The 14,355-nt window shown below is 38.2% G+C and overlaps 1 protein-coding gene across 5 annotated transcripts in view; it reads left to right on the plus strand.

Annotated features, from left to right (window-relative positions):
• CWF19L2 (CWF19 like cell cycle control factor 2) overlaps window positions 1-14,355 on the plus strand; it is a 140,355-nt gene that overhangs the window by 83,131 nt on the left and 42,869 nt on the right. For 3 of the 5 annotated variants that reach the window (XM_061440191.1, XM_061440192.1, XM_061440195.1), the window contains 3 exons: window positions 502-606; window positions 2,528-2,665; window positions 13,539-13,751. In XM_061440191.1, coding sequence (XP_061296175.1) covers window positions 502-606; window positions 2,528-2,665; window positions 13,539-13,751 — 456 coding nt within the window. The remainder of the gene's footprint in view (window positions 1-501; window positions 607-2,527; window positions 2,666-13,538; window positions 13,752-14,355) is intronic. The other 2 variants (XM_061440194.1, XM_061440193.1) reach the window with 2 other exon arrangements.

Consider the following 14,355-nt stretch of genomic DNA (forward strand, 5'->3'; position numbering starts at 1 on the left):
TTGGGTTTAGGGTGTCTTTTTTGGTAGATTTTTTGGTCAATTGTTCTTCAGCAATTACTTGTGATCTCAAAATTTCTGTAATAAGGGTTGAGCCCCCTTCTTTCTACTCTGCCATGTTGTTGACAAGCCAGGATTTTTAAATTGAAAAAACATTTGTTAAATATAACATCTGCTCTTAGGTAATGGGCACTCTCATACAGCGCCTGTTTGAACCATTGGTGTTTTGTCATCTTTTATATTATCTAAATGAAAGCTTAATTTGAAGTTTGCTTCTGTGATTATTTTAAAAGTTAAGTAAACTTTGGATATTTTTTCCCACCTTTTCCCTGAAAAGATTATGATCACTTTACATTATAGTAGATAATGAAAGTTCAGGATGCTTTAGATAATCCATAATATTATGTGAAAATAAAATCATTTTATGCTTTTTTTAGCTATTAAATATAAGCATTCAGTATTTTTTTCAATATTTTCAGTTGTTACCTCTAAAACTTTATATAGGATGAAGATCAGGAAGAAGTGATCCTTGTCAGAACAGATCATTCTGGAAGAGTCTGGCCTGTAAACACACCAGGAAAACAAGAAGGAAGAAGGAAAAGACAGAATGTATGTTTAACATATATCTTTTGTTTATTACTTTAGAATTCCTTTTTTCCCCTTTGTATCAGATTTACAGTTAATCCTTTAACCACCTGAGTTTGAATTGCTCAGGTCCACTTATACACAGAACTTTTTCAATAAATTACATACTGTAGTACTACATATCTGTGGTGGTTTGAACCTGTGGATATGGAGTATAGTTAAAGGATCAACTATAATCTGATACAAAGGGGAAAAGAGGAATTCACTGCCCCTAACCTTTGCATTGTTCAAGGGTCAACTGTCCTTTGAAATATTTTTAGACATGTAGTTCAGTAATGCAAATGCTGTTGGTCTTTCATTGCTCAGTAGTATATGACTCTTTGTAGCCTCATGTACTGTAGCCTGCCAGGCTCCTCTGTCCATGGCATTTCCCAGGCAAGAATATTGGAGTGGGTTGCTGTTTCCTTTTCCAGGGGATCTTAACAACCTAGGAATCAAACCCACATCTCCTACATTGGCAGGCGGATTCTTTACCCCTGAGCCACCAGGGAAGCCCAATGCAAACATTAAAAGGCAGTAAATAGTGATATTACTTCTAATTATATCCCTTTGCCTTTTACAAAATGTTATCTAATTCAACAGCAGATGTGAACATTGAATTTTTAAGGAAGTCTTAATTTTAACATTTATTTCTTTGACATTATTTCTAGCTTCTTTTTACATACTCATCATAGCTCTTAGGGAAAACCTTGGTCCCATACATCTCTTATCTGTGTTTGATCCTTTGTAAACCTAATTTTGTTTTCTGCCTTCTAGCTGCTGCGGTTAATTTATAGCACTGCCTTGAGGCTCTTAAAATGGCAAAAACAACATATTCAATTTTCTCAAGTTAGATTTTTTGTTTCAAATTTGAAAGATCTTATAAGCAGTAATTAAGTACACAAAAGAGTCATTTAGAATCTTTCTGTCAAATGTTTATAATCTGCCTGTTGAGTGCAAATAGAAATGGGATACACATCTCTTCTGATGAAATGGGAAGTATTCGGGTTTTGCAAGAAAGATGTCATAGGAAAATAGTAAAGGTTTGAATTGTATGAGATGACAGAACTGGCTTGGGGTTCATAGACCCATTGCCAGATGGCATTCAGTCGTGTTCTTGAATTGCTTACTATTGAGTAATCTAGGTACAGGAGTAAAGAGGTAGACACATTCATTTGGCACTGAGGTTTGCTTTTTGAGTATAATGAAGGATAAGGGGACCAGAAAGAGATTTGCATCCAAGGAGTGATTGAAGTCATAGAACGTGAGATACAAGGTTGTGAAGATGAGAATGGTAACATGGGCATAAAATAAGAGGGTGGTTCCAAAGAAGTTGAACAGCAGGATTTATTTGGATAAGGGAATTAGAGATCAGTGTTGAGGAGATTTGATTTGGTAGGTAATACATAGCACTTTTCTTTTCCACTGACAGGTATGGAACCAACTGAAAGGAAAACCCGGAATTGTTTAGATGAGAGTCAGAATATCAGCTTTGCTTCTGATACAGCTGTTTGAAGTAGATTTGCTTAAAACCTCACTTTTGTTTTTGATATACTTTCTCAATCTCTGGATAACTCCTAACTTAACTCTACAATGATAGGGATTTTTTACTACAAGGAGGGGAGAGAAAGCATAAAGCAATTCTGCCCTTTGCCTAAAACTCAGAAATCAGATACTTTCATGCTTCCATCCCTTGGGAAGAGGAAGGTAATGGTACAGAAGAGGTAGGGAGTGTCATTTTAATGGAAATTCTTCCACATGGATGCAAACAGAATAGAAAGAAATTAGAAGGGAAGATTATGATATATATTGGGATTTTTACTTTTAATGTCAGATTTATAGGTAGTTTATTAAAATACTTCAGACTTGTGTTTTCACTAAACTTACAGTGTTCATTTTGTCATAGGTTTCAACTCATGAGGAAAAAGAAAGGGTCAGATACTTTCATGATGATGATAACTTAAGCCTAAATGATTTAGTCAAGAATGAAAAGATGGGAACAGCAGAAAGTCACAACAAACTTTTTATGAGAATGACATCTAAGGTAAGATATATTGCTGGGATACCTTTGAATTTTGAGAAATTCCGTCTACTCAGTCTACAGTGATGTACTTTGCAGAGATAGCTGGTTCTCTCTAAACTTTGTTTTATTAAATTAAATCCTTTCTAAGACACATTAGAAACCTGCATTTTAGAATTGATGTGATTGGGCAGTATATTTTAGGGATTTAGTTTTTTTAAAAATAAGAATTCTGGGTTAATTTTATAATGTATTCTATGAAAATGTTATTTATATATTTGCTCTACCATTTAAGAGAACATTTGGGGCAAGACTTTTAATGTTGACAACATACTTGCTAGTTAGATTACCAGTCTGTTTTGTCTTGATGTTTCATCGGTTCTTCATAATTATGCCACAGGTGTATAATTAAAGTAATATATAAAAAATATTATAAAGAAGACATCTTGGAATAACCTTAAGTCTATTCATATAAAAATTTTATGTTCTTTTTAAAAGTATATCAATGTTTCATGGGTAGTAGGATGAATTTTTTAATTTCAAATAATTATCTTTGTTGCAAACGCTTCATTGCATTTCCTTTCAAACACTGCCATTAACACTTGTTATCAAAGAGACATTTATTTATTTATTTATTTATTTTTGAATTTTATTTTATTTTATTTTTTAACTTTACAATATTGTATTGGTTTTGCCATACATCAACATGAATCCACCACAGGTATACACATGTTCCCCATCCTGAACCCTCCTAGCTCCTCCCTTCCCGTACCATCCCTCTGGGTCGTCCCAGTGCACCAGCCCCAAGCACCCAGTATCGTGCATCGAACCTGGGCTGGCGACTCATTTCATATATGATATTATACATGTTTCAATGCCATTCTCCCAAATTATCCCACCCTCTCCCTCTCCCACGGAGTCCAAAAGACTGTTCTATACATCAGTGTCCAAAGAGACATTTAAATTAGGGTTTGACTCCACTGGGAAAATTTATCTCACTGTATTTACAAGTGAAGTTTTATTGGAACACAGCTATGTTCATTTTATTTCCATGTAGTCTGAGGCTATTTTCGTTTTGTAACAGCTTCATTGACATGTAATCTAAGGTTGTTTTCACTTTACATGTAGTCTAGGGCTGTTTTCACTTTATAACAGCTGAGCTGAGTAGTTGAGACAGAGACTTTGTAGCCTACAAGACTGAAAATGTTTACTGTTTGGCACTTGATTGAACAAATTGCCATCCTTGCTTATGATGCTATTGGTGATGGGAACTTGAACCTAGGTATCTGAGGAATAGGAGGGAGACTTTTTACTGTATACCTTATTAGACTTTTCTTTTTAGCTATATGAATGTTTTACCTGATGGAAAAAATTAACTTAATGAAAACTAGAACAAAGGCAATCAAGATATCAGTGTGTATATATGTGTGTCAGAGGGAGTAAAAAATACTTTGATTTAAATAGAAATGTTTATTATCACCAAGAATTGTATGGGAACTTAACTTTAGCCTATTAGGTTAATTTTTCTTCTCTTTATTTTGGGGGAAATACTAGAAATCTTCTAGGGTCTGGAAATTCACTGCAGATAGAAGGACATATTTTTATGGAAGTTTCCTTCTCAGAAATTTAGAAGTCTGAATGAAATATAGTTTTAGTAATTTTATTATAATCCATTCACATTTATACAGAAAATAAAACAAAACCTTGTTAGAATTTTTAATTAAAAATAAATCACTTATTAATTTTAAAAGGTATTTATTGGGCATCTAATTTGTGCTGGATACCATTTTAGGTGCTGGGTATAGTGAAGTAATAAAGTTCCCCAACCCCAAGGAGCTTATATTTCTAGTAGATGAGATATAAAATGAACAAATGCATGATATAAAAATTACATAACATTAAAAAATTACATAACATAAATACTGTGTCACAAAATAGAAAATATTTTTGTAGAGAGTAAAACAAGATAAAAGGAGATAGGATGGTGTTTTCAGTAGAATGCTGAAGGAAGACCTGTCTGTGAAGGTGATATTTCAGCAGACTTCTGAACAAAGTGAAGGGGAGTGATCTGTATAAAAATCTGGGGGAAGACCATGCAGCAGAAACAACAAATGCAGTTGATCTGAAGAAGAGACAAATACTATAAGCTTTAAAAAACAGCAGGATGACACATGTGACTCTGAATAGAGGAGAAATGAAAAGAGGTGTAGAAGAGGAAATGGTCAGACCATGTCAGGTCTTGGGGCCAAGGTGTGAGAGCTTCTGCTTTTGTTTTATTTATTTATTTCTAAAAGTTGCTTTCCCATTCTGCCTTACACCTACTCTTTCTTTTTTTTTTTTTCCCAGCTGTGCTGGGTCTTCATTCTCCACAGGCTTTTCTCTAGTCGTGGGAAGTGAGGGCTGCTCTCTAGTTGCAGTATGTGGGTTTCTTTTGTTGCAGAGCATGGGCTCTAGGGTGCATGGGCTTCAGTAGTTGCAGCACATGAGCTCAGTGGTTGAGGCTCTTGGACTTTAGAGCACAGGCTCAGTAGTTGTGGCACATGGACTTAGTTGCCCCATGGCACGTGGGATCTTCCTGGACAAGGGATCAAACCCATGTCTCCTGTGTTGGCAGGCAAATTTTACCACTGAGCCACCAGGGAAGCCCTTGTTTGTTTTAAATGGTAGGGAACCATTTGAAGGTTTTTAGTAGGACAGTATCATGACCTCATTTTGTGTTTTATTGTTGTCCCGTAGCTTCCCTTGTGGCTCAGCTGGTAAAGAATCTGCCTGCAATCTGGAAGACCAAGGGTTTGATCCCTGGGTTGGGAAGATCCCCTGGAGAAGGGAACGGCTACCCACTCCAGTATTCTGGCCTGGAGAATTCCGTGGGCTGTATAGTCCATGGGGTCACAAAGAGTTCAACACAACTGAGCGACTTTCACTTTCACATAGCTCTTAAATATTCTCTCTTGGCTCTTTTTGTTTGTTTGTTTTTGTTCTCTCTGCTTTTCAGTTGTGGAAGTTTCTGTTGTCATATCCTCAAGCTCAGGGATTTTTTTCTTTAGCCTTGTCCAATTATTAATGAATCCATCAAAGGCATTTGTCATTTCTGTTACAGTGTTTTTCATCTCCAGCATCTAGTTTTTTTGTTTTTTTGGTTTTTTTTTTGGTTCTTTTCTTAGAATTTCCATATCTCTGCTTACATTGTGCATGTGCTTAGTCACTCAGTCATGTCCAGCTCTTTGGACTGCAATGTGATAGTCTCCTCTGTCTTTAGAATTTTTCAGGCAAGAATACTGGAGTGGGTTGGCATTTCCCTTCTCCAGGGGATCTTCCTGGCCCAGAGATCGTAGGTACATGTACTGTGTCTTTGCTTACATTATCCATCTGTTTTTGGTGAGCCTGTGCTGCTGGACTGTGAATTTCACCAGTACTTCACAGGTTTTTCTCCGCTTAGTTGGAATAGAATAGAGTGGCTAGAAGGGGCTGGATTTGAATGTTTCCCTTCTTTCAGGTAGATTAGGCTCTGCTAAAACTCCAGCAGGTTAAACTCTGGTGTGGCAATTTCTGCTGAAGGGCTGGCCTTGTTAAGAAGAAAAGAATGCCTTGGTACATTTCAGGGTGTTTCCTTTTCCCTTCCCCTTGTTGAAAGTCACAGAGGACTTTTCTCTGATATTTACTCTGCAGACCTGGTAGAGCTCCAAGAGATAAAATTCACAAAATTTTGAGGGGGCCCCTTATGACTGGATTCCCCTGGGATTGTTAACTTGCATATTTGTCTACACTGAGCCTCCTGAAATTTATCATCTGCAGTTTAGATTTTCCTATCCTGGCACTGGTTCTGGCAGAACCACTGGTTTTTCACAAATAAATTGAATTAGGATTCTTTGTATCAACCTGATTGTTTCTCCAATTTTGGGGGCAATTACTTCCCTGAGTCTAAAAAGTGCTGTCGAGTTTTCAGTTTGTTCACCTTTGTACTTGTTGTTGGGATAGCGTGGCAACTTCCTAGCCCCTGAAATGCCAGTCTGGAGACTGCTGGCTTATGTTTTGAAAGATTTTTCTGGTGACTCTTTTGAGAATGTAATGTAGATAGGCAAGAATGGAAGCAGGGAGAATGTTTAGGAGGATAATTTCCTTAATTCAGATAGAGGCTTGGGTTAGGTTGGTAAACTGATGAAAAGCAATAAGATTTGGGGCAATGCTGGTGCCATTCATTGTAACAGAAAAACTTTGGCAGGGAAAAAATCTTTCAGGAGGTGGGAGATGAAGAATACTATTATTAACACATTAAGTATGCCCATTAGTCATTCACATGATGGTGTGGAATGACTGTGCACAGAGCTCTGGGTATATCTTGGTTCTCCCATATAGATATAGATGCTGTTAACAGGGACTTAAGAAATTATTTATGAGGAGGATCTGAAGACGGAGCTGAGCACTATCTGAAAGAAGGAAAAAGATTCAACAAAGGGGATTGAGAAGGTTCGACCAGTGAGGTGGAAGGAAAACAGCATGTGATGTTTCAGCATCCAGAGGAGACAAGAAAGATGTTGTGAATAACTGTTACCTATTTCTGAGAGACAGTAGCATTTTCATAGATAGAAAAGTGAGTATTCATTTGGCACTGGGAATGTTTCTCGTGACTTTTTTTTTTTTTTTCCACCATGTCATGCAGCTTGTGAGATCTTAGTTCCCCAAGCAGGGATTGAACCTGGGCCGTGGCAGGCCCACCAGCAAACTCCCTTTGTGACTTTGATAAGTGTGGTTTCCTTAGTCTGCTAAACAGAAAAGCTTGATTATGATGTGTTCAAAAGTGAATGTAAGAACAGTTGGTGAAGAGATAGTCTTAGAAAGGATCTGGTTACTGTCTACCAGTAGGTAAGGCACAGATACAGCTAGGTTTGTAAATGTGGGAGTAGCAAATGAACTAGTTTTCCTCTTACTGCCTCTGTTAGTTGAATAAAAGGACTCAGGTATCCCCTGAGAGTGATGATGTAGAAGGGGTGTTAATTCCAACAAGTACTGCTCCCAATTAGATAATTCAATAGAAAACACATAATGTTCCATCAGGTTAGTACAAGACCACATGTTTTGATGACCAGGCAAAAATTGTTACATCTTGACTGGGAAGTTCTGATTCATCCACCATATTCACCAGACATTGCACTTTCAGATTTCCCTTTCTTTTGGTCTTTACAAAATTCTCTTAATGGAAAAAATTTCAATTCCTTGAAAGACTGTAAAAGATACCTGGAACAGTTCATTGTTCATGAAGATAAAAAGTTTTGGGAAGATGGAATTGTGAAGTTGCCAGGAAAGCAGCAGAAGATAGTGGAAAAACTGGTGAATACATTTTTTCAATAAAGTTCTTGGTGAAAATAAAAATGTATCCCTTGTTAAAACAGAAGGAACTTTTTGGCCAGCCCTATAAACCAGCTTCAGATTAAGAAAGCGAGTAGAAGTAGGAATGGCGAAATTGAGGACAAAATTGGTCAGAGAGCAATATGTGCAAAGCCTGAAGAGAACAGTACTTTGGGGGACTCAAATAGGGGGGCAAAATATAGAGTTTGAGTAGAGATATGATCACATGTGACTGATCCTATGGATCATAACAAACTATGGAAAATTCTTAAAGAAATGGGAATATCAGACCACCTTACCTGCCTCCTGAGAAAACTGTATGCAGGTCAAGAAGCAGCAGAACCAGACATAGAACAACAGACTGGTTCCAAATTGGGAGGAGTACGTCAAGGCTGTATATTGTCACCCTGCTTATTTAACTTTTATGCACAGTACATCATGCAGAATGCCCGGCTGGATGAAGCTCAGGCTGGAATCAAGATTGCCGAGAGAAATATCAGTAACCTCAGATATGCAGATGACACCACCCTAATGGCAGAAAGTGAAGAGGAACTAAAGAGCCTCTTCAATTCAGTCGCTCAGTCACATCTGACTCTTTGTGACCCCATGGACTGCAGCATACCAGGCTTCCCTGTCCATCACCAACTCCCAGAGCTTACTCAAACTCATGTCCTTCGAGTTGGTGATGCCATCCAACCGTCCCATCCTCTGTTGTCCCCTTCTCCTCCTGCCTTCAATCTTTCTGGCATCAGGGTCTTTTCCAGTGAGTCACCTCTTCGCATCAGGTGGCCAAAGTATTGGAGTTTCAGCTTCAGCATCAGTCCTTCCAATGAATATTCAGGACTGATTTCCTTTAGGATTGGCTGGTTTGATCTCCTTGCAGTCCAAGGGACCCTCAAGAGTCTTTTCCAACACCACAGTTTAAAAGAATCAATTTTTCAGCACTCAACTTTCTTTATGGTCCAACTCTCACATCCATACATGACTACTGGAAAAACCATAGCTTTGACTATGAAGACCTTTGTTGGCAAAGTAATATCTTTGCTTTTTAATATGCTGTCTAAATTGGTCATAGCTTTTCTTCCAAGGAGCAAGTATTTTTGAAATTAATTGCTGCAGTCACCATCTGCAGTGATTTTGGAGCCCAAGAAAATAGTCTGTCACTGTTTCCATTGTTTTCCCATCTATTGGCCATGAAGCGATGGGAGCAGATGCTATGATCTTTGTTTTTTGAATGTTGAGTTAAAAAATCATCTTGATAAAATTGAAAGAGGAGAGTGAAAAAGTTGGCTTAAAACTCAACCTTTGGTTTTGTTTAAAACTCCAACTATGGTTTTTTCCATTGATTATGTGACAGTTGAACCATAAAGAACGCTGAGCACTGAAGAACTGATGCCTTCCAACTGAGGTGTTGGAGAAGACTCTTGAGAATTCCCTGGAAAACAAGGAGATCAAACCAGTCAATCCTAAAGATAATCAACCCTGAATATTCATAGGAAGGACTGATGCTGAAACTCCATTACTTTGGCCACTTGATGGGACGAGCTGACTCAGTGGAAAAGACTGATGCTGGCAAAGATTTACTGGGAAGGGGGCAACAGGGATGAGATGGTTGGATGGAACCATTGACTCAATGAACAAGAGTTTGAACAAACTGGGAGATTCAGAAGGACAGGGAAGTCAGGTATGTTGCAGTCCATGGGGTTTCAAAGAGTCTGATATGACTGAGCAGCTGAACAACAACGTGATCACATGTGACTGAGGTGACTCATATTTATAAGTCCTTATTGCATGCCAGGCATGTGCTAAAGGATTAAGAAAGATAATCTTATTAGATGAATAATATTGTTATAACCATTGTAAAGTAGGGAAATAGACTATAGGGACAATGCAGAAAGATTAAATAACTGCCTGTTATTATTATTTAGAATACCACTACAGTTATTCTGATTATAGTTCAGTTTAGACACCCAGTCGTGGCTGACTCTTGGCAACCCCATGAACTGCAGCATGCCAGGCCTCCCTGTCCATCACCAACTCGCGGAGTCCACCCAAACCCATGTCCACCAAGTTGGTGATGCCATCCAAACATCTCATCCTCTGTCATCCCCTTCTCCTCCTGCCCTCAATCTTTCCCAGCATCAGGGTCTTTTCAAATGAGTCAACTCTTCACATCAGGTAGCCAAAGTATTGGAGTTTCAGCTTCAACTTCTGTCCTTCCAATGAACACCCTGGACTGATCTCCTTTAGGGTGGACTGGTTTGATCTCCTTGCAGTCCAAGGGACTCTCAAGAGTCTTCTCCAACATCAAAGTTCAAAAGCATCAATTCTTTAGCGCTCAGCTTTCTCTGTAGTCCCTCTCACATCCATGCATGACCACTGGAAAAACCATAGCCTTGACTAGACGGACCTTTGTTGACAAAGTCATGTCTCTGCTTTTTAATAGGCTATCTAGATTGGTCATAACTTTCCTTCCAAGGAGAAAATGTCTTTTAATTTCATGGCTGCAGTCACCATCTGCAGTAATTTTGAAGCCCAGAAAAATAAAGTCTGACACTGTTTCCACTGTTTCCCCATCTATTTGCCATGCAGTGATGGAACTGGATGCTATGATCTTAGTTTTCTGAATGTCAAGCTTTAAGCCAACTTTTTCACTTTTCTCTTTCACTTTCATCAAGAGGCTCTTTAGTTCTTTGCTTTCTGCCATAAGGATGGTGTCGTCTGCATATCTGAGGTTATTGATATTTCTCCCGGCAGTCGTCATTCCAGCTTGTGCTTCCTCTAGCCCAGCGTTTCTCATGATGTACCCTTCATATAATTTAAATAATCAGGGTGACAGTATACAGCCTTGATGTACTCCTTTTCATATTTGGAACTAATCTTTGTTCCATGTCCAGTTCTAACTGTTGCTTCCTGACCTGCATACAGATTTCTCAAGAGGCAGGTCAGGTGGTCTGGTATTCCCATCTTCTTCAGAATTTTCCACAGTTTATTGTGATCCACACAGTCAAAGGCTTTGGCATAGTCAATAAAGCAGAAATAGATGTTTTTCTGGAACTCTCTTGGTTTTTCAGTGTTGCAGTCCAGTGCTGCTTGTCTGCGAAGAGTCGGACATGACTGAGCGACTTCACTTTCACTTTTCACTTTCATGCATTGGAGAAGGCAATGGCAATGCACTCCAGCGTTCTTGCCTGGAGAATCACAGGAACGGCGGAGCCTGGTAGGCTGCCGTCTATGGGGTCGCACGTATTCAGACACAACTGAAGTGACTTAGCAGCAGCAGCAGCATATTGGCAATCTGATCTCTGGTTACTCTGCCTTTTCTAAAACCAGCGTGAACATCTGGAAGTTCACAGTTCATGTATTGCTGAAGTATGGCTTGGAGAATAATGAGTGTTACTTTACTAGTGTGTGAGATGAGTGCAATTGTGCGGTAGTTTGAGCATTCTTTGGCATTGCCTTTCTTTGGAATTGGAATGAAAACTGTCCTTTTCCAGTCCTGTGGCCACTGCTGAGTTTTCCAGATTTGCTGACATATTGAGTGCAGCACTTTCACAGCATCATCTTTTAGTATTTGAAATAGCTGCACTGGAACTCCATCACCTCCAGTAGCTTTGTTCATAGTGATGCTTGCTAAGGCCCATTTGACATCACGTTCCAGAATGGCTGGCTCTAGGTGAGTGTGAGTGATCACACCATCATGATTATCTGGATCATGAAGGTCTTTTTTGTACAGTTCTGATTATAGAACCCAAGTTTTTAATCATTATACCTTTCAATATCTATGACTTAGTAGGGCAAAGAATGGTTTGAACTTGATCCTGTTTCCAATGTAAGGTGTTTTGAGGATTTTAAGCCAGGACATAAATAAGTAAATAAAATTTTTGTTTTAAAAACATCCCTCTTGCTACAGTTTATTGTGAAGGTTTAAAAGAGAAAGTGCCTTGAGATACAGTTGAAAACTGTTTTATATTCTATGCGGAGTGCATGCTAATTTAAACATTTTTTTTCATGGGTGAGTTTCTGGGATTTATTTTTGTTAATAAAAATAAATTTTAATTCCTAATTTAAGTAATTAGGAGTTTCAGATTAACATATACACACTCTTGTGTACAAAACAGCAAGCAAAGACCTACTGATTAACACAGCGAACTATACTTACCATTCTGTTATAACCTATAATGGAAAAGAATCCAGAAAGAACACACATATACACATACACATACATATGCACACATGTATATAACTGAATCACTCTGCTTCACACCTGAAATCAACACAATGTTGCAAACCAACCACACTTTAATAAGATAAATAAGCTTTTAACAAGTTTTTTAGCATTATCAAAACACCATTATCACACACCCCTAAATGAACAGTATGTCAGTGGTGTCTAGCCAAAGACCACTAGGGACACACAGAATTAAGTTGGGTTTATTATATAGCCGTAAAACAGAATGCAGAGCATGTTGAACTGTGGGATATTCTCAATAAGAGACCATTAGAAAGACTCATTAAAAGAAATTGATTATGTATGCGTGAAACATACATAATTTTATAAATTTGTTACCTCTATAAAAATAAATTAAAAAAATATTTTTTAAAGAGAAGGGAGAAAATTGTTCTCCATATACTTATAAGCAAATTGGTGGTAAATTTAATAGAATGTATGCAAGGCAATGGCACCCCACTCCAGTACTCTTGCCTGGAAAATCCCATGGATGGAGCAGCCTGGTAAGCTGCAGTCCATGGGGTCTCGAAGAGTCGGACACGACTGAGCAACTTCACTTTCACTTTTCACTTTCATACATTGGAGAAGGAAGTGGCAACCCACTCCAGTGTTCTTGCCTGGAGAATCCCAGGGACGGGGGAGCCTGGTGGGCTGCCGTCTATGGGGTCGCACAGAGTCGGACACAACTGAATCGGCTTAGCAGCAGCAGCAGCAGCATGCTAATTTTATAGTGAAAGTTGTTCTTAACCTCTCTGTGATTTAGTTTCATCATTTATATATTGAAATGATACTGATTCCCTCCTCAAAGGAGTGTGAAAATAAAAAGTGTCAGTCTCTGTCATGTCTAACTCTTTGTGACTGCCAGGCTCCTCTGTCCATGAAATTCTCTAGGCAAAATTACTGAAGTGGGTTGCCATTCTCTTCTCCAGAGAATCTTCCAGGCCCAGGGATCGAACTCAGGTCTCCTGCATTGCAGGCAGATTCTTTATTGTCTGAACTACCAGGGAAGGCCATAGGAGTATAAAACAGTCAAATTGCATAGAATTGCACATAGTAAATACTCAATACACTTTATTTGTGATGATGATGATAATAAATTGACCTCTGCGGTTCAAGCTTAAATTTTAATCAGTTTTTTCTTTTTAAAAATGTTCATGTAATAGTTTTATCATAGAACTTATAGATGTAACTTCAGTATGCCGTAGTATTATCGGACACAACTGAGTGACTAACACTTTGATTTTACTTTTTTCATGACACTGTACAATAAACTGAATAAACCACTGCCTTCTCTCCACTACTTTTATTTTCATTTTTTAGTTTATGGGAAAAACAGATGGAGATTATTACACTCTGGATGACATGTTTGTCTCCAAAGCAGCTGAGAGAGAACGTTTTGGTGAAGAGGGAGAGAATCAGAGGAAAAAAGCTATTGCTGAGCACCGGAGTCTTGTTGCACAAATGGAAAAATGTCTTTATTGTTTTGACAGTTCTCAGTTTCCCAAGCACCTTATTGTTGCAATAGGTGTTAAGGTAAGAAATACAGTGTTTATTATCCTAAGGAAATGCTTCTTTCTCCATATGCTTCTAAGGTTCTCAGTAATCTGTCTCTTACTCTGTGTTTTATATATTTTCTTTTCTAAGTTCCCATGATTCTTAGAATTTTCTTTAGATTGAGTATAAATATTCAAATGATATGAAACTCATATTTCATGTAATTCCACTCTATAGCTAGGCAGCATTGAGTTGTGCTTCAGGCCCTAGACTCTGGATCCAGACCACGTGAATTCAGACCCTTGCTCTGCCATTTCCCATCTGTGTGATCTTACTTTCATGTTTGGCACTTAAGTCTCAGTATTAAAATCGCTTCAGAGCTACTTACTTTAAAGTAGCTTCTGCTTCTTCCCTTACATTCTCACAAAATCTTTTTATTTCTGTATAGACTATCTCATAATTTGAAGAAGTTTATTGTACAGTTTCTGCTTAGTAACCCACTGGGGATTGGTTCTTCAGTCCTTGTATATGAAAATCCACAGATGCTCAAGTCCCAGTCAGCCCTTCATATTTGTATTTTGTTTTACTTGTTGAATGTCTCCCTCAGTAGTCTGTTAGTTCCATGAGTATAGGTAACTTTTAC

Source organism: Bos javanicus, chromosome 15 (assembly GCF_032452875.1).
Source record: "Bos javanicus breed banteng chromosome 15, ARS-OSU_banteng_1.0, whole genome shotgun sequence".
In the NCBI taxonomy this organism is placed as follows: Eukaryota; Metazoa; Chordata; class Mammalia; order Artiodactyla; family Bovidae; genus Bos; species Bos javanicus.